Genomic DNA, 20397 nt, shown 5'->3' on the forward strand with positions numbered 1-20397 from the left:
CCAGTTTCAACATTTTAGTCGCAATGTTGAGATGGAAATCTGAATATTATTACCAGAAGAAGAAAAAAAAGAAAAAAGTAATCTTTTGAGACTATACAGGAGAAAGTGAACCCCACTGTGCTTCTGAACCCAACTGAATTTGTTATGGGTTTTTTTATTACTGTATCCAAGGTTTATAGGTGCGCTTTTACTGCGTATGCTACAAAATAACATGCTGTTACTTTATTGGAATCGGTTTGAGATGAAGTTTATTACTTCTGCTGCAGCAGAACTCACAAGACTTGTTTCAATCCTTCACAATAAGAGTCTCAAACACATACATTGAGTGCTAACCGCAGAAGCTTGTGAAAATAGCTTAAATTATCATGTTTCAGGTTCACTTCTTCCAATTTAGTTTCGAAAGATGACTTCTTTTGTCACTATGTAAAGCACCTTGAAATGCCTTGCTGCTGAAATGTGCTATACAAATAAAATTTGATTGACTATTATGGCTTCTTTGTAGCAATATTTCAACTTTAACCTCAACATTGCAACTTTAGAGTCGAAACTGGGACATAAAAATATACATCTTCCTCCTGAATTTATTAATTTTTTTAATATTTTGTTTTCTGAGTGGCCTTAATACTCCATCATACCTTAACTTGACCAAGCCAAACTGATTAAAACTAGCGGTCATCAAAGAGTGCATCACTATTATACCAAAAACATACAAAGGTGTTCATTCACCCACTCATACGCGTATAATCACTCAAAATGTAAAAAGCCCACAGCAGCCAAAAGTTTGTGCACGATTTAGCCGAGGCTGGTGATGTTGGAGCGTCCACCAGGGGGCGCTACGATGCGGTGGCCAGACCTACGAGGGATGTTGTCGTCTATCTGAGCACCTGCAGGGGAAGGAAAAAAAGGGCAAATGTCACATTTTGGACCAGTATTCAGAACCTTCAAGGCTCCTTATTTTCAGCTATAAAATGCCTTCTTTCTGTAACCTGAAAGGCTGAAGTTGGACTGGTGGAGATTGCGTATCGGTGGTGGCTGGTGAGACGTGGGTGAAGTTTTGGCTGACGGAGCAGGAGTGATGTATTTGGGGGTCGAAGGAACCTCATACACGGGGCCGTCATATGCCCCACGAGTGACTCCCTGCTTGCTCTTTACCTAAACAGACACAAAACGAGAAGAGCTGTTTTTAGTGTTCGGAAACTTGCCGGCTTATTTGTAGTTTTCCTGTTGTCATGTTCAGTGCAAGCACTAAGTGAATTTTGAAATGAAGAGATGTTTTGTCACTTAATTGACTAAAGTGTCAAAACTATTCAGTGCAGCTCATCAGTTAAATGAGTTCTTCAATTCACTCAATTAATCAACCCAGTTTGCAAAAATAAAAGTAAATTGGAATAAGTTGGATTTACCATGAAATTATACAGAATGGAAAGTTACTGCTCTTTAAATCTTCAAGGGAATCATTTTTAAACAAGTCATTTTTGTCACTCTGAACATGTTTTGGAGCTGACCATGTACCCCCACCTGATTTCTGACTTTGACACGCTGGTAAGCGAAGTCAGGGAAGGGCTTGCGTGGAATAAATCGGCCGGTTCCCTGCTGGACCTGCAGCTTGCCCCCTTCGTAAACTATCCGGCCTTGACTCAACACCAGCGCCGGACCACCGCGGCACTCCAGACCCTCGAAGATGTTGTATTCTGCAGCCTGTGTCGAGAGGGACAAGGTTTGAGACAAAGGCAGGCAGAAAAGGGGCTGAGTGAGGGTGGGGGTGGGGGGATTAGGCAGGGAGACTAAAAGAGTTCTTCCATTTTCTATCTGAGAAGGAGGTTTGTTACGGAGCTTAGTGGATGGGGCAAAATGAGAAGGTGTGGGGATGAATGAATGGGACGTTTCGGGCGTATGGAGGGCACAGTAATACAGAGGGATAAATTCAAGATGGCTGAAGAGAATGGGGGGGGGGGGTTGAAGGGGGATTATGACCTAAAGCTAGCACCAGTCTGGATAAGAAGCCTTTGTAAAACCCAGAAGAGCTTAAACACATCAAAAATTGCCCTGAATCACATCACCCCAGGCATAATTTCACCTCTGATGGTGTTCTGAATATAAAATATTAGCATTTTAAATTTACAAAGGAAGTTCATTCAAACCGCATTCATCTATGGTGTCACCTTGTCAGGCAGTTTTTTGTTGTTTTTTTAAATCTGGCTGTTTGTGAAATATCTGCTGCCACTCGAAAGCAAAGTAACCAGAGCTTATTTTGTCATGCTCATTCCACATTGTGAAAAACAAAATGTTTCACATTCCAAACCTCTATTGGCAAAAAAAAAATTTGTGTTGATTGTTTTAAAATGCAACTCACACAAGAACTTAGATATATTTCAAATACTGGAAAAAATCTAAATGGAGATCCTACTTAAGGCGGTATTTTAGCAATAAAGGTTTTTACATGCATTGTAATGTTTTATCCACTTAAACTGTTAAATGTAGGTCAGATCTATTGATGTGGGAATTTGTAGGAACCATTAATATCTTAACTGTTGTAGATCGCTCCTTGAACTGCCTCAGTTTGGTGAAATAGTTTAATTTTGACAGGACTTACGAGCTAACGGCTAGCCCTAGTGAGACCAAGACCAAAGTGGATCGCTTCTGTCCTAAAGCAACTACAAAACTTTTGATGTTGGACTCGCTTTAAGACAGAAACAATTAGTTTTTTTTGTCTTGGCCTCGCTTAAACTAGCTTAGCTCCTCAATCCGGTCAGGTTTCAGCTGTATTTCTCCAAACTGAAGTCGTTCAAACAGTTATCTACAACAGGTAAGATATTAACTGCTCATAACTTTTCTCAGACTCAAAGTAAAGTTTGTTCTGGTTGGTGATGTTACATGGAAAAAACGGAGCAAAGGTTGTTTTAAATTTAGAACAAAGCAGGATTAACAGTGACACTGTTTTTAAGAACAGCATAACTTATATCAGAAGGAGGAAAAAAAAATCACCTCAACCTTGGATGTTTTTTAATAGCTAATAGTTGTTTATATTGTTTTACAGGTGCTTATGGGCTTCTTGCTTTTAAGGTTTTTATGGTGTATTCGTCATGGTTTTGTATTATGTGATGAAGTGTCTCTTTCAGTTTTGATAAAAACTGTACATTTGTTTAAAATTCAAATAAAGAGTATGGGGGGAAGCTATCTACAACAGGTAAGATATTAACAGTTCCTAATCCTTCTGCAGAACCCCATCAAAAGACCTGAACTATCAGTTCAACGCAATAGGTTGACAAATTTAAAAAGCTGACATCTTGTTATCACTTTGCCTTCCCTTGGCTCACAGTTCTGACTCTGACTGATGCATAGTTCACAGTGCTTTCCCTCTGCCCCCCTTTTCCTTCCCATTCCCACCGATTGCTGGAGTTTGGCGGTGATAGTTTTGACACTGTCAGGGTCCCAGATGACAACGTCGGCGTCGGAGCCCACGGCGATGCGGCCCTTGCGCGGGTACAGGTTGAAGATTTTTGCTGCGTTGGTTGACGTGACCGCAACAAACTGGTTCTCGTCCATCTTCCCCATGGCCTGACAGACAAAGAGGTCAGTATTAATAATGTTGCACACACACACACACTGCAGAGAAGATACAAAAACACACGCTCTCAGTGCTCACCACAGCCTTGTCCCAGACGAAAGCCATTCTCTCCTCCACTCCGTTGGTTCCCTCGGGGATCAAGGTGAAGTCATCTTTGCCGATTGCTTTCTGGGAGGTGCTGTAGGCGCAGTGAGAGCTGCCCACCACCTGCAGGTCCCCACTGTACACAGGAAACACAGGGGCACTGCAGTCACCGGCCTGTTCACTGCAGGGTTTTAAATGTCTATAAATGCAGGGGGCTAAATCAGAAACAAAACTCAAGGCGTTCATCGAAGGAATGCCACATTTCATGCCAGCGATTTAAACTAAGATCATCTTATGTTGAGAAATGACAGAGTTGTAGCCGTTTCAGTCAAACCTTAAAAATAACTTAATGTGCAACCTCATATGATATACAAGACTTCACTCTCAGAGCACGTTTTGTGTCAGCTACTACCACGTCAGATTTTAGCTCATTATCTGTAAAACTGATTGAATTACAGCCATTTTTGTGGTTTCTAAGGTGGGTTAGCTGTGGCGGCCATCTTGAATGGGGTTGGATCCAAAAGTTAATCAGCTGTCGATCTACATCCTGGGATTATTTCATGAATGTTTCAATAAAATCCAATCTGTCTTTTGTGAGATATTTTGCTAACAGAGAGACAGATGTGGCTCCAAATAGTTAATGGCAAAGTTTTAAGTAAAGATCTTGCATTATCTAATAGCTCTTAGAATATGTATTGGGGACAAGTATCAGCTACTACTATGTCAAGTTTTAGTCCAATATCTTTAAAACTGATTGAATTACAGCCATTTTTTGTCTTCTAAGGTGGGTTAGCTGTGGCAGCCATCTTGAATGGGGTTGACTCCTAAAGTTAGTCAGTTTTAAATGTACATCCAACGACTGCTTTGTGAGGTTTTTTCATTAAAATCAGTCCACTGGTTTATCAGATATTTTGTTAACAGAGAGTGGCACAGACACACACAGACATGGGCAAAAGACATTATCACTCTTATAGTATGTTAAAGTGAATGCTGAATCGCACTGAAAAGACAAGGACATTTCTAAAGTCAGCCACCAGATGTCCTCGTTGAGCCTGTCATTTAAAGTGCATGTCATATAGAGGTTTGGTGCTTTAAACCAGCCAGCTGAACAAGTCAGGGTGGTGCGCCGCAGCTGCAGTGCTGCTGCCTGGAGCCTCCATTAATACATAAAGATAAAGTGCCTTATTAAAATACCAGCAACACATACATTCATTTTACCTCTTACTGTAAACGAGACTAAGCTCCACTGATGAGGAGCCATGTTTATCATCATTTCAGACGCCAGGCCTATAATTCACTCATTAATTACAGTGATTATTCTCCGCTGGATGATCAGCACCCTAATGCAAAGAGATTGCTTATTATGGCAGCAATGAGCCTTACTGAATGTTGGCCAAAAAAAAAAAAAATGCTCATATCTGTGGGGAAGATCTTAAAATAAAATACCCTCTGTCAGCTCAGGAGAGACTCAGAGTCGGCTGCAGTTTTAACGCCGGCATGGAGTTCCATTCGAAGTACAGAGGAACAGAGAGGAGGAAGAGAGGAGGAGAAGGGAGGAACTCTGTAACCACGGCAACAGATGATTAGTTATTCCAGGTCTATGCGCTATTTATGGAATCGAGGACAGTCGAAAGTATACAGCTGGAAGTTGCTGGTGGGTGTGTGTATGTCTGAGGTTAGCAGAGGTAGTCTCATCTACGTTCCTCCTAACTATTATAGGATGACTAGTTTATATCCTAACTAACCATTACATTATCATGTACTGAAGCTTAGTTTATAACTTCTTTTCAAAAGTCTGTACAATTCTTTATCACCTCACCTTGTTTTTGTCCTTTCTCTCTCTTCACGCATTTGCTCTCACACCCCCCCCCCCCCCATCTGTTTGTTTGTTTGTTTTTTCCACTGAGGCTGATCTGACATTTATTCTGCATCGTACTAGTAGTTGTCTGTGCTGTGAATACCAGATTTGTGTCCCGAAGGAAACGGCAACAATCAGACGTCTGCAGGCGCCTCCGTTCCTCCCTTCCAAGTGATTTACTTTTCAACGTTGCACTGAGGTCTGGGTTAAATTAAGCACTTTAAGTGGCGACATGAGGCTTTAATTATCACCTTCCACCAAAAAGCGAAAGACCGGCAATTATGTTTTTGCCCGTGTCTGTGTGTTTGTGCAAGCTTTTGTTTGTCTGTCTGTTAGTGAAATTAATACACTACCATTTCTCAACATATAAGAAAGGTCTATCTTAGCTCGTAACTCTTGCATGAAAGGTGGTGGGAGATAATTACAAACCTTTTTAACATTTTCACCTGCTGATGTAATCTACTGCCGGATGCAAATGTCATCAGAGCTTTGGGGTTTATATCTTATAATCAAAGACTGATTTTATGCCTTGAGCTACTTTTTTTACATTTTATAACTGATAAGTGAAACCTCGTGTGTTACCAGGCCAGCAGCGTGTGGAGGTGGTCTGGGGTCGTGGGGTCGGGACTCAGAGGCGGAGAGGTCACGTAGGCCGCCGCCTTGGCCCAGTTTTTGCTCCAGTAGTGAGAGCCGTCGGTCGCCAAGCTAGCTGTTATTGGCTCCCCGAACACCACAGAGCCTGCATAGGGATGATAGTTGGGGCAGTCGTTTTCAGAATGGAAACAAACTGATGGGAAAAAAAAACACATGGAAACTGAAAAACCTGAGTAGAAACATTGGTGAGAAGGGTTCAGGATTTACCTTTCCTCCGAGCCTGAGTGATGGTGTCAGCTGCGCTCCTGCTCATCACCTTTGTGATGTAGACGGGACAGTTCACACGGTTACCCAACGTGATGGCACGGAACACCGCCTCAGCTTCCAACTACATGGGAAAAAAAATAAAATTAGACTTTGTTTATTTTTTGGAGGGGAGGGGTCAGACAAATGATTACACAGTGAGGGTGTAATAAAACAAAAAAATCACCTCTTCAGGGCGACTCAGAGGATGGCCTTCGGGACCGGTGATTCCCATTCCAAGGATTTTTCTCTGCTCCTAAGGCACACATTTTAGACTTATTTTTTTCATTCCCAACAGTCACTCTCAGCATCAAACAAAACATGTACAATCATCCTTTGCCAACCAGAAACATGAATTTGAACATGATATTGGGATTAGAGGAAGATGGTTCAAATCATATGTATCTGATATATTCCAGTTTGTTCAAATTAATAACAAATCTTCATGCTCCAGAGTTAGCCATGGAGTTCCTCAGGGTCCGATGCTTGGAACAGTACTCTTTACCTTATTTATGCTCCCAGGTAAAGGTTATTAATTATATCAAAGTTATTAGACAGCATGGGATAAATGTTCATTGTTATGTTGATGACACTCAGTTATATTTATCCACAAAAATCCAGTGAATCCAATCATTTAGTTAGATTACAAACATGTCTTAGAGAAATGAAAACTTGGATGACTCCTAATTCTTTGCATTAAAACAGAAAGGACAGAGGTTGTGGTTTTTGAACTCTTAGGAATCTAAACCTTGACCACTTGTCATCTGCATTTATTAGCATCCTCATCTTTACAGCATCATTATTAGTGGAAAAAATAGGGGTGGACATTAACAGCGGCCAAAAATAAACTTGCCATCCTCTGCGTTTGCAGCAGCAGCGTTAACCATCCGGTCTTTTATAGAGACTGCCGGTTACGTAACTGGAGTATCTCTCAGCTGCACTAAAGGCTGAAGGGAGGCTGCATCACTTACCTGTGCGATCAGGTCTCCATTTTCAGCATGGACTAAGACCACAGCCCCCAGCTGCTTCAGGAAGGAGAAAGCCTCGAACAGCTGCAGAACAACAGAGAGGCTGACAGTGAGAGGAAGGAGCATACAGTCGCAGATTCACAGGAGGAACATAGACATTAGAGAGGTTTCAGTGTTATGACTGATTATAAACCACACCTGAGAGTCGGTCATCTGGTACACATCTTTGTAAGCCATGTACACTTGAAAGGAGTTCACACCTGAGAAGAATGGGGAAAATTATTAGTTTCGTTATGACAGGGGGATAAGAGAAACATCACAGGCATATATTTGGATCAAAACTCATTTTGACCTAGGAAGAAATTTGTTCCTGTGACTGACACTATGCAAAACAAACTTAATAAAGAGAGCAGCTGCATTCTCTTGTTATTTTGTAGCTGTGCAAGAAGAAAACTGCATGCCACCACAGCAGCACTATGATGGAAACGATAAGCCTCTTCACCACCTAACGGATTTCTGAACCTGACATTCTTCAGAAGCGTGTTCAAATTGAGGATTTAAAGAACTGCAGCAACACCCACATTTCTGAAATGTTACATAAATAATTGCAAAAAAACGAACATACCTTTGTCCTGCACCAGCATCTCCAGCTCATCCTTAATGGCCTCATTCCACTGGGGGACATCTACGTGCAGGGAGTAATCGCAGCAAGCCTTTTTATCTGCAGCCTCCTGCCAGCGCTCGAACGCCCCCAGCAGACTGTCCCCGGGCTGGGGCGTCACATGATCAACTGAGCAATGGGCGTAGTCGGGGATAGCGTGAGCGTTACTTTGCAAAACCTATCTGCTGGTGTATTAATGCACGAGTGTTTAGGTGTTCACACTCACTGATCATGGTGGTGCCCCCGGCAAGAGCCGCCTTGGTGCCCTGCAGGAAATCGTCGACGGGCTGTGTGCCGAGGTGCGGCCTCATCAGGCACGTGTTGACATCTATCCCCCCTGGGATTATCACGCGCCCGTTGGCTTCGATCACCTTGACACCACCCGGAACGACCAGATTCTCCCCCACCTGCCTGCCACAGACACATGCAGACATCAGTGGTTCTTGGCGGATATACTGCATAAAGCCAATTCTCAGAAAGTTGGGACATTGTGTAAAATTTAAATAAAAGCAGAATGCAGTGATTTGCAAATCTCATCAACCCATGTTTTATTCTCAATGGAACCTTGTAAACATGTCAAATGTTTAAACTAAAAACAATTGACATTAACCAAAAGTAGGGTCATTTTAAATTCTACAGCAGCAACCCATCTTAAGGAAGTTGGGACAGCTCCGTGTTTCCCTCTGTGAAGCATCATCTCTTCTTTGACCATCAGTTTGTAAACATCTAGGAGCTGAGGAGAGCAGCTGCCGGAGGTTTTAGAGGGAATGTTGCCCCATTCTGTCTGATATATGAGTTTAGCTGTTCAGCAGTCCTGAGTCTTTTTTGTTTCATGATGCTTCAAATGTTTTCTATTGATGAGAGGTCTGGACTGCAGGCAGGTCAATTCAGCAGCTGGACTCTTCTACTATGAAGTCCTGCTGCTGGAGTGGATGCAGTCTGAGGTTTAGTATTGTCTTAATGTCTGAAATATGAAATGCCTTCTCTGAGAAAGATGTCTGTTTGTGGAAGTGTTCCTGAGCTCATGTAGAGATGCTGATAACAGAATCAGACCTGTTTTTAATGCAGAGCTGCCTGAAGATCACAGCATCCAATACTCACTCTCAGTTTTGTCCTTTGAGCTCAGAGATTTCTCCAGATTCTTGAAATCCTTTGATGATATTATGAACTGTAGATGATGGGATAGTCAAAATCTTCCCAATTTTTTTGACAACTGTTTTGAAATTAGTCCACTATTTTTAGACGCAGTTTTTCATAGATTGGCAATCCTCTGCTCATCTTTACCTCTGAAAGATTTAGCCTCTCTAAAATGCTCTTTTTATACCCAGTCCTCTGGCTAACCTGTTTCCAATGACTTTCCAATACTTTCACAGCTTTTTGTTGTCTTTGTCCCAATATTTTAAGATGTGTTTTTACCATCAATTTCAAAATTACCTTATTTTTTCCCAAAGTTTTTATATTTTTTTAAACATTTGATATGTTTACTCTGTTTCACTGTGAATAACATGTGAATTTATGAGATTTGCAAATCATTGCATTCTGTTTTCATGTACATTTAACACAAAAACCAAACATTTGTATAAATATGCATAAACACCCATGCATTCCCATAATGTCCATAAACTCTACATACTTGATGAGCCCATCCTCGATGTAGACATCTGCATAGAAAGACTGGTCATCGTTGACCACCCGGCCTCCTTTGATCAGCAACCTTTCTATCTGTCAGCAGGGAGAGGAAGAGGAGCCTGACTGAGTATTGACATTTGGACAAGTTGCACAATCTGTTATGCAATCCAGAGCCAGCGACATTGCACGGCTCAGACTGGATTTCTATGTTAAAACTGCCATATTAGTTCATCACAGAGTTTTAAAAAAGGCCTCTTTTTCAAGCTACTATCAGTCCACACCCACCACCACTGTGGAGGATGCCTGGCAACAGCGTTTGAGAAGATGCTGGGTTTCCATGGCAACCAGTGATCATCAATGGATCCAAATGATGCCAGTTTGTATTAAAAATCATAAAGCAGGATGCCTAATTACAGGAGAAGACGCCAACTTTAATGGTCTAACAACAACACAAAGGCTTCATATTTAAATTTCACACCCCCTAGGGGTTGATTTATCCAAGCCTTCACTAATGTGACTTGACTGTCACTTCAACCGATTTAATCCCGCTCTGACAGCACCGTAGGAGCAGGAGACAGGCAAGCAGAACTGACACCTTTATCTTGGAGCTACAAGTTCACTAAGAAGCGACCTACGCGAAGAGGCCTTCTGCTCCCTGCCATTCACTAAGAGTTTAATCCCCTTTCCGCCTTGCAGCGGGGATTTACCTCACCGTCTGATGGGGGACGCAGTTATTCCCCTGATAGCCGGTCCCAGACATGCTCCCTCCGTCTCTCTGTCCCTCCTTCCCAACCGGCGGCGGTGCACTCAGAAGCGTGTTGGGGTGCCCCTTTGTCCCCCCCACCAACACCCCTGCCGGGATACTCGGAGCTGGTGCGGTTTTTTTGTGTCGATATAGACTCGGAGTGTTTCGGAGCCGCTGCCGCCGGGCTGCGTCTGACAACACATCAAACGACGAACGTGTGCGTGCGCGCGCGCGCGCGGAAAGCGAGTGGTGTTCACGGCGAGGAGAAAAAAAGATAAGGGGATTGGGGGACACGCGCACACAAACGCCTCACGTGAGAACAAAAACAGCGGGAAGGAGCTGTCCATTTCAGCACCACAGATATACGATCAGGCTCCGTTCAGTGTTTGTACTTTTGTTTGCTGCTTTTTTATTGGACCTATTTTATTATTATCATTATTATTTGGCCTGTAGTAACAAATTAAAACAGATTAACTGCATTGCAGCACACAAATTGTTATCCGTGCTGACTCTCTGCTTTACAGTAACTAAAACTGACGGATAATGAAACCTTTACATCCTTTAAAATAAATCAAAAAACATTTACATCATGCAAAAAACAAATAATTCCAACTATTTTTCCTCGCATTTAAAGGATCCTCGCTGTAGGCCTGCTTTTTTTAGAGGGTACATAAAAAGCGCACATTCCATCCCTCCTTTACCTTCCCATCCGGGCTCTCCTTCTCCGGAGAGAATCTGACCTCCACGCCGGTGCGAGCACCGTCCGTCTCCTCGGCGGAGTTGCTCTGTGGCCCCTCTCGGGCCTCGCCGGGCGTCTTCCCTTTCGGGTCACCAGTGTCCAGCATCCGCTCGCGGCTCGCGCTCCTCGGGGTGCGGCTCCCTTTCCTCCCCACCGCGTAGCTATCGAAGTCTATGGTCTTGCTCTCAAACGCCCCCTCCACCGAGCTGAACATCCCGTAGGTTTTCCGCTGGTTCGGTCCGGAGGGGATGGGTCCCGCCAGGTAGACCGGGAGCTCGTCCTCCCGGTTCCACTGCCTCCTGCAGTCCGACATGGTTTCGCGACGACGGATGGAGACGGTTTGGGCTCGTTTTCAGTCTAACCGGGTCACGGTCCCGCCTCTCCAGGCTGGCGCGCTCGTTCAGCTGCGGAAGGCGACTCTCTACGGAGGGGGCCCCAGAGTCCTTCCTCCTCGTGCACACCAGTGATGAGCCGGTTTTGACAGGACTGCTGGTTTTAGCTCGCTTTAAAGTGCAGAATCGGTGCACCTCGATATGTGAACAAGCCTTTTTCTTTCTGCGAATGTGGGGCGCTGGATGGGGGGCTGTGCGTGAGTAGGTCACTCCTGCAGCGGATTAAAGCTGCATGTGTCATCTTTTAACCCACATCTGGGGGCAAAGAGGAGAATGCCGATTGTCAGGGGGGCTTTAAGGGGGGAGCTGCTGCTTATAATCACACACATAATATAGCAGGACCAGGGGCGCCTCCAGAACGTTTTCAAAGGGGCCACTCATAATCTCAGGGTGGCACCAAAACCAAAACCTTATAATGGTAAATGGTAAATGGCTTGCCTTTGTATAGCGCTTTATCTAGTCCAAGGACCCCAAAGCACTTCACACTACAATCATTCACCAATTCATCCACACATTCACACACTGATGGTGGTAAGCTACATTGTAGCCACAGCTGCCCTGGGGCAGACTGACAGAAGTGAGGCTGCCATCACACGGGCGCCACCGAGCCCTCTGACCATCACTAGTAGGAAAGGCAGGTGAAGTGTCTTGCCCAAGGACACAACAGCTGAGACAAATGAAGCAGTGGGTTTGAATCGGCAAGCCACTGGTTACAGGACAAGCCAATTCTTATGTTGTTCATAATTTTGAAATTGCCCTTTTTGGACTTTCACAAAAAGAATAACGTGTTTAAAATAAAATAAAAATTTAAAAAACTGTTTTAAAGTTTCTGACTTTAGTACAGAAAAATTTTAGCCAGGTTTGAACTGTCTTTAAGAATTGTATTTCTGAACTGGACCTGTTCTGATGTGGTCCAGATGCCAAAAAGAAAAAGATTAAAAAGTCTCTTTTATGAACTTTCACAAAAACGATAAAGGCTTCACAAATCACATGGTGAGTTTTATTCATTCTTCTTTCACTCTAGAATAGTTTAGTTCATGTCTGAACTATCTAAGTAATGTATTTTATGAACTGGATCTGTTCCGATGTGGTCAAGATCCAAAAAAAAAGTAAGAATAATCCTTTTTTTTAACTAAGTGACTCCACAGACACCCTCCTTAGGCTTTTACAGTTTGATCTATCCATTTGATTTACCCACGTTTCTATGAGCTGGTGTCTATGGCCAGCAGTCACTGTGCGAAAGGTGGGGGACACCCTGGACAGAGCTCAAAGTCCATCCCAGGGACACATAGAGACAAACGAGACAGATATCTATTCACAACTATTAGTATTACAACATATTTATTGTGCCATTACTGGTGCTTGTCTGATGCAAAGGCTATCTAACACCTTTCTCATGTCATGACTCTGAAGACCAAAGACCGTTGTCAGCAGGTTTATTGACAATTAAAAGGGTGAAACGGCAATGCAACCATAAACAAAAGATATCTGCTGCATCTCACTCCAACAGGTCGTCACGAAGTGCCAGCTGACGCCATATTGTCTACTTGACTGCTAGTAAAAAAAAGTTGCTAAGTTGCAGTATCTGAAAATAGATACTCTGAGAACCGAGACAAACCATTTTTCCACCCCTGCCAGGAGTCGAACCTGGAATTTTCCCAAAAGTGAATGTGTTGCCTGTTTACACCACAGGGGTTGTGTTGTTTGTTTGTCTGTGTGTGTTATGTATGTATGTTTTTTTTGTGTGTGTGTGAGTTGTGTATGTATGGGGGGTTGTTTTGTTTCTTTTCTAATGTTTCTATTCCAGGATTCATTTTGAAGGTGCTTATGAAGGCTGTGTGTGTGGTGTTTTTTTGCTTTTATTTTATTTTTTTATTATTTTTTGCTATTTTTTTTTTTTTTTCTTTTGCTTTGCTGTTCATGAGGAAAATGATATCCTTAGACATCTAAAGGACTTGGTCAGTATTTTCCCAACTCTCCTTACTTACAAACCCATTAACATCAACAGTTTGACAAATATCCAAAGTTGAGGATTGACCAGCTGCTCCTGCAGGACTGTGGGTCTCTTTAATGGAGTCAACGAGACAAGAAGGTTCCTCTTCATCAGGCTCCTCGTCGGAATCTGGGAAACTTAATTCTGGGCTGGGTTTTGAAGCATTCAGCCGTTTTTCAAAGACATTTTCTATTTCGCTCAGCGCCCCAGACATCTGATCGTTTAACTTATTTTCTTCCATTTCTTTCCACAGAAGCATCGTCTGTACGAAGTTTTGAACTTTGTCTTCTGTGAGGGCATACAGAACTTCAGGAGGAAAACGGTGTTGTGTCTGACTGTCATATACTGTCTTTTTAGACAAGATAGAATCAGATAGAGTTCTTCTATTGGAAACATCAGGGATTTGATAAGAGGAGCTTCTCATCATGTGTTCATATAATTTATCTGTCAGCTCCTTAGAAAATTCTTTTATCTTTTCACTGTTACAGTTCACATCATTCTGATTATAAATGGTCTCTATTTGACCATGAATGGATTCAAAGTCCAGATGAGAAACGTCTTTGTTCCTTGTTACTAAAGGAACAGATCCGTCAGATTCGAACTCTGGGACACATCCTGGTAAGGTCACATTAAAAGCAATTTTCATTTTACTCATGTCAGCTTTAAGGCCAACCAGAAACTTTGGATCAGTCGAGTTGACAGAATTCTTAAGTTTGTCAACAGTTTCTGTAAGTTTGTCTCTGGCAGATTTGAAGAAATGTTTTGTGTCAGGGAACTTATTTGACTGGATGAAAGTTTTCATTTTTCCAACAATTGGTTGCAAGCTAAAACCGATTTTCAATCCCTTGCTGTCGTGACTGTCGTGGCTGGATCCATCCAGATTTTCAGCCTCACAGTAATGAGCGGTTTTAATAACGTTTTGGACAATTTCTGCTGCCAGATTGTGGATTTTTTCAGAATTAGTGGGAGAGTTTAAAGTTTCGTTGGAATACTTTGACAAAAAGTAAAAGATCTCTGAAACAAGATGATCTTCTGAAACTACGGATTTTATTGACCTAATGATGTCTTCATTGTCTAATTCTTCACCTTCATCAATTTCAAAAACAAACTCAGAGTTTGAACTAACACACTGCTGAGAATATCTTTGTACTTTTAAACATTGCCCAAAGCAATATGTTTTAACTCCAAACAAAAATCTTCTCACACACGCAGTTAAAAGCTGAACCATACTACAAAGTGTCTCTGGGTTTGACACAGATGGATTTACGTAAATAGCCGGCTGTTCTGGCCACACTTCGGTGTTTGCGATCTCCTGTAACATTTGATTAGTTTTCATAGAAACCTCCGTTTCAATAAATTCTGTCAGCGGGTCAGCACTGACGCATTTTTCTGGCGGAACATTTAAAGCATCCGCAATGCTTTCTGTCAGGGTGTTTTTTAGATGAATATTTACCTGTCCAGATGACGATGGACGGATCCGATTACGGATTTCTGGGATGATTATTTTTAACGCATACGTTGAAGCTGATTGTATTAATTCTGTCAGCATTCCTACAAAGGTCGCTTCAGTCTCTGAGTCAGGGATTCCTTCTGCCAGTAGGTGCCATTGATAAGCAGATATTGTGTCAAAATATCTGCTGACGACGGCTTGTAGAGTTTCAGCTCTGATAAGAACTGTAGATGGATTTTCAATCAAATTATTCTGCATTTTGTTTTAAAATTAGTTGCTCCTGAACACTACTGTGATGTGAAGCTGCTGAACTGAACTTTCAAGAAAATATCTGAATTTTACTGGTTACAAGTAATAAGTACTGTTAGTTGTTTTGACGTCACGATGACGTAACAAAGAACGGCCTTTGATGCGCGTGTATGACGTGCAACACGTCATACACGCTGGGCACGCATGCGCACTGCAAGGAAATTTACTTCTGTCCATTGACGTACATAATATATATATATATTATCTGTACGTCTGGCGGGCCTTCATGTTCTAACATTTAATCCCACTGATTCATGTCTTCATATTTATCTGAATTATTGAAATTTTGAGAAAGCATATTGTGTTTTAGGATGCCTGTTTTATGTCTGCGGTCTCATCATCCGCGCTAAAACCAAAAATGTTCCTTTTCTACAGGGTTTGTTACGGCTTCACAGGATGGGCACCATGAGTTCACGATGCATTCACTTATAACTCGTTTCAATCAATTCAATCACCAACACTGAAATAGCCGGTGAATTGATCGAATCGGTGAATGAATCAGTTTTGGTTTAACAATAAAAAAAATTCAGAATAATTCTGGGTTATTAGATTTTTTGTGGTATACTGGAGGGATTAATTTAAAAAGTCTCATTACTGTGTTCTGTACAGAAGACTTTTGTATGAAGCAATAAATGAATAAAGACACGATGTTAATAAATCGGATAAAACCTTCAACGAATACACCATTGTTCCTAAATCATCCAATAAATTGTGCTTTGCCTCCTGATCCTTCAGCGTCCTTTACAGTGTTGATTTTTGAGTGTACGAGTTGTCCTTGAACGCGCCGTGACGTCACATGTCCCGCCCACTCACCGAGCCGTAACGAGCCGTGTCGCGGTGCTGTGACTGGGCTCGGCGGCCGTGAACGGAAGATGTTGACGGAGGAAAACTCTCCGAGATGCGGAGGCAGCGGGGCGAACAGCAGCTGGAGGCGGCAGCGGGAGAAATGTTGGAAACTTTGGGAAGAACAGCCGCAGATAGGTGACCGACAGGAAGCGAGTTTCAATGAAAATGAGCGGCAGAGCAGCTTCCTACGTGCTGTTTTCAGCCCCGCAGACCAACTGCACAGATTAGGTTCGTGTATTCCTGCTAAGATGATGTTAGCTCCAGTTCAGGGACAGTTTTCAGGCAGCTAATGGGTTAGCTTCATAACATGGACTTGTGATGTTTGTGTTTGTAGCTTAGCTTGCTAAATGACATATATGAGTAGCCTTACAAACGTTAATGGTTAAGCTGAACTTTTTTAAAGTACACTAAAAAAAAAAAATACCACACAGCTGTAATGACTGTTAGCATCTGGAGTGGCCGCAAATCCACACAAGCTCACTTTTTATCTCTCATTTCACATCTCTAGCTTCTGAACTGCTACTGTTAGCATTTAATTTAGCATAAGCTGCTGTTTCCTTGGTGGGAAGGACAGCAAAAACAACAGTGGCGATAAGAATGATTTCCTAACCATTTAATACGATACAAACAAGGTTTGAAGAGGTGATTTTAGTGACAATTATCTGGTAAATCAGGTGTGCTTTTCTTATAATTGCATTGAGCCGACAGCACCTTAAATAAGATGTAAACAAATAAGCAGTGCTAGCTCTAACACAAACACTGGCGTAAATCTCAGGGGGGTGTCAGGGGGGTCCGGCCCCCTCAATTTCGGAAGTCATGAGACAGTTCTGTTTTGTTTTACTGGACGAGAACTCTTGAGACGTTTTAGAGATCTTGTTACACCCCCAGTAATAATGTTAGTGACGTATGTGTGAACCTAAAGGTAACGTTGTCCCTAATGTTCGCCTCTGCAGATGTTCAAATGGTGCTGATTAAAGAAGAAGAAGAAGAAGAGGGGCCTGGTGGGGACCAGCAGGAGCCAGAACCGCTCATTGTAAAGGAGAAAGAGGAGGAACTGTGGAGCAGTCTGGAGGGACAGCAGCTCGAGGTGAAGGAGGAGGCTGATGACGCCGCCAGGTTTTCATTCACTGCAGGTTCTTTGAAGAGTGAGGATGATGGGGAGAAACCTCTGTTCTCGCCTCTTCATCAGCACCGAATGGAAGACGGAGATCTTCCAGGCAGCAGCTCAGCTGACCAGATGGAGGCAGCAGCTGCTGGAGGAGGAGAAACCAGCAGGAACCCAGGTCTGAAGCCTCATGAGGATGATTCCAGCTCTTCACAGACTGAAGTCAGTGACTATTATGATGAGGAGGAGGATGAGAACAATTCTGACTCTCAGCTGAAAGGACAGACGGACTTTGAGCCAAAGGCTGAAGACAGCAAGGACAGCAGGTGTCCTGAGTCAGCTGGAAACACTGACAACAAATCCTTCAGCTGCTCTGAGTGTGGGAAACAGTTTCTCCATCATCAGTCTCTTCAGAGACACGTGACCCGTCATTCAGGAGGAAAGTCTTCAAGTTCTTTGGTTCAGAAGAAATGTGTTGGAGTGAAGAAGACTGTAGAGTCACACAGAAGGGTCCAGATAACACAGAACTCATTCAGCTGTGATGACTGCGGTAAAGGCTTTACGAGGAAAACAGATCTAAACACACACAAGAGAGTCCACACAGGACAAAAAACATTCGGCTGTGATGTTTGTGAGCGGAGCTTTAGCTACAAGTCAAGGTTAAACGCACACATGAGAATCCACACGGGAGATCAACCATTTGTTTGTGACGTTTGTGGACAAAGATGCAGCGGGAAGGCACATTTAAACAGACACATGAGAATCCACACAGGACAGAAGCCGTTCGCCTGTGATTTCTGTGAGCGGAGGTTTAGCCAAAAGGGGAGTTTGAACATACACATGAGAATCCACACAGGACAGAAGCCGTTTGCCTGTGACGTTTGCGGCCGACAGTTTAGCCAAAAGACGGACCTCAACAGGCACGCGAGAGTCCACACGGGAGACAAACCGTTTGCTTGTCATGTTTGTGGACGACAGTTTAACCAGAAGGGAAACTTAAACACACACATGAGGACCCACACAGAAAACAAAGCGCTCGTTTGCAACGACTCTTAAAACACACACGCAATAATCAACGCAGGAGGGGAAAACAGTAACTGTGAATATTAAGAGACACAGAATCTAGGGGTGTAAGGGTGCATGTGTTCATATTAAACCCTCAAGGTACAGATGTTAATGAAGGAAGACTAGGTTAGTCACAACCAACACCTGTCTAGTATTATTTACCTGTCTCATCCTAAGGAGTGAGCTCATGTCTTTTTTTGTTTTGTTTTTTGCCGCAGAAACTGTTGACAAAAAGCTTAACTACTGTACAGCCCTCTTTACATACACTATATTGCCAAAAGTATTCACTCACCTCCCTTTAAAAGCATGTGACTTTAGGTAACATCCCATTCTTAATTCATAGGGTTTAATCTGATGTTGGTCCACCCTCCGGAGCTATAAGAGCTTCAACTCTTCTATAAAAGCTTTTCACCGGTTTAGGAGTGTTTATGGGAATTTCTGACTCTGATGTTGGACAGAAGGCCTGGACCTCCGTCTCTGCTCTAATTCATCCCAAAGGTGTTATATCAGGTTGAGGCCAGTCAAGTTCTTCCACACCAAACTTACTCATCCATGTCTTTATGGACCTTGCTTTGTGCTCTGGTGCTCAGTCATGTTGGAACAGGAAGGGTCCATCCCAAACTGTTCCCACAAAGTTGGGAGCATGAAATTGTCCAAAATGTCTTGGTATGCTGAAGCATTAAGAGTTCCTTTCATTGGAACTATGTGGCTGAGCCCAGCTCCTGAAAAACAATCCCATACCATAATCCTCCCTCCACCAAATTTTATGCAGCAAGACAAGAACCGTTCTTCTGGCGGCAGCCAAACTCAGACTGGTCCATCGGATTGCCAGACACCCCCACCTCTCTAGAGTCCAGTGGCAGCTTGCCTTACACCACTGCATGTGACGCTTTGCATCACACCTGGTGAAGGCAGGCTTGGATGCAGCTGCGTGACCATGGAAACCCATTCCATGAAGCTCTCTTCTCTCTGTTCTTGAGCTAATCTGAAGGCCACATGAAGTTTGGAGGTCTGTAACCTCTGCCCATCTTTACTTCTGAGAGAGTCAGCCTCTCTAAGATGCTCTTTTTACATCCAGTCCTCTCCCTGACCTGCTACTCATTAACCAGATTTGCTGTAAAATGATCCTCCAGCCGTTTCTTATTCTTACCACTTACTTTTACAGTCTTTTGTTTATTTTAGATTTATGTCGCTGCCATAAAATTCAAAATGACCCTTTGGTTTTCTCAAAAAAAAAAGTACAGCCAGTTTAAACAATTGATGTTTACTGTGTTCCATTTTAAATAAATTATCGGTTTATGAAAATTTCAAAGCATTGCATTCTGTTTTTATTTACATTTTACACAACATTCCAACTTTTTTTGGAGTTGGGGTTGTATTTATGCATTTGTATATTTACATTTGAAACCAGAAGTGTACGTGCACTATATAAAAAGACATTTTCTTCAGACTGTCTGATGTGAAATCAGAATAAATTTTTCCTGTTTTGGGTCAATTAGGATGTTCAAAATTATTTCTATTTGCTTTAACTCCAAACAGGTCAGGTTTGATTATTCTTAAAGTGGACCAGGTGTGTAGACAATCACACATGTACAGAAATAGCTGCACAAAGGTGTTTGTAGTTGTGGAACGATGGTTGCTTTGGCACTGCCGGAGGACATCGCGTGTGTTCAGAGATCGTACTGACCTGTTGGCTCATGATGATGAGTGGTTTATCAGCCGGTTTAGATTACCCAGGGCAATTTTGTTTGGAGCTGTGCTTGGAACTGGCCCCAGCATTACAGAGGGAAACTAGAGGGAACTCTGCGTTGCCGGCGCCAGTTCAAGTTCTCTGTACCCTGGGATTCCTTCAACCGGAAGATCCCAGCGAGAGTTGGCTGACAGGTCGGGTATTTCACAATCATCCCTGAGCCGAGCCACGCCAGCTGTATGGGACGGTCTCATTCGTATGTTGCCCCCCCGTTATATGAAATCCCCTTACACTGTGGCTGAAGAGGCCAACATCAAATTGTAATTTGCAGCAAGGAGCCGATTTCCAAATGTAATCTGAGCTATCGACTGCACTCATATTGCGATAAGGGCACCTTC

General features: G+C 42.9%; 2 protein-coding genes across 5 annotated transcripts; one reads left to right on the forward strand and one right to left on the reverse strand.

The window, feature by feature from the left end:
• Window positions 1–507: 507 nt before the first annotated feature.
• crmp1 (collapsin response mediator protein 1) lies at window positions 508–11770 on the reverse strand. Of its 2 annotated transcripts, none has more exons than XM_017425693.3 (14): window positions 11112–11770; window positions 9670–9758; window positions 8263–8447; window positions 8001–8165; window positions 7574–7635; window positions 7379–7459; window positions 6595–6663; window positions 6372–6492; window positions 6093–6249; window positions 3647–3788; window positions 3388–3558; window positions 1519–1698; window positions 987–1152; window positions 508–884 (listed from the first exon to the last, which is right to left on the reverse strand). In XM_017425693.3, the coding sequence occupies exons 1-14, from the start codon at window positions 11460–11462 to the stop codon at window positions 793–795; spliced, it is 2031 nt and encodes a 676-aa protein (XP_017281182.1). In that variant the 5' UTR covers window positions 11463–11770; the 3' UTR covers window positions 508–792. The 2 variants fall into 2 exon arrangements, with proteins under 2 accessions (XP_017281182.1, XP_017281183.1); XM_017425694.3 differs by lacking the exon at window positions 11112–11770 and adding an exon at window positions 10378–10598.
• A 4295-nt stretch (window positions 11771–16065) lies between these two features.
• LOC108241517 (zinc finger protein OZF-like) lies at window positions 16066–18814 on the forward strand. Of its 3 annotated transcripts, XM_017425710.3 has the most exons (3): window positions 16066–16367; window positions 17093–17226; window positions 17329–18814. In XM_017425710.3, the coding sequence occupies exons 1-3, from the start codon at window positions 16166–16168 to the stop codon at window positions 18298–18300; spliced, it is 1308 nt and encodes a 435-aa protein (XP_017281199.1). In that variant the 5' UTR covers window positions 16066–16165; the 3' UTR covers window positions 18301–18814. The 3 variants fall into 3 exon arrangements, with proteins under 3 accessions (XP_017281199.1, XP_017281197.1, XP_017281198.1); XM_017425708.3 differs by having other exon boundaries at window positions 16067–16367; window positions 17093–18814; XM_017425709.3 differs by having other exon boundaries at window positions 16068–16274; window positions 17093–18814.
• Window positions 18815–20397: the final 1583 nt, after the last annotated feature.

Source organism: Kryptolebias marmoratus, linkage group LG3 (genome assembly GCF_001649575.2).
Source record: "Kryptolebias marmoratus isolate JLee-2015 linkage group LG3, ASM164957v2, whole genome shotgun sequence".
In the NCBI taxonomy this organism is placed as follows: Eukaryota; Metazoa; Chordata; class Actinopteri; order Cyprinodontiformes; family Rivulidae; genus Kryptolebias; species Kryptolebias marmoratus.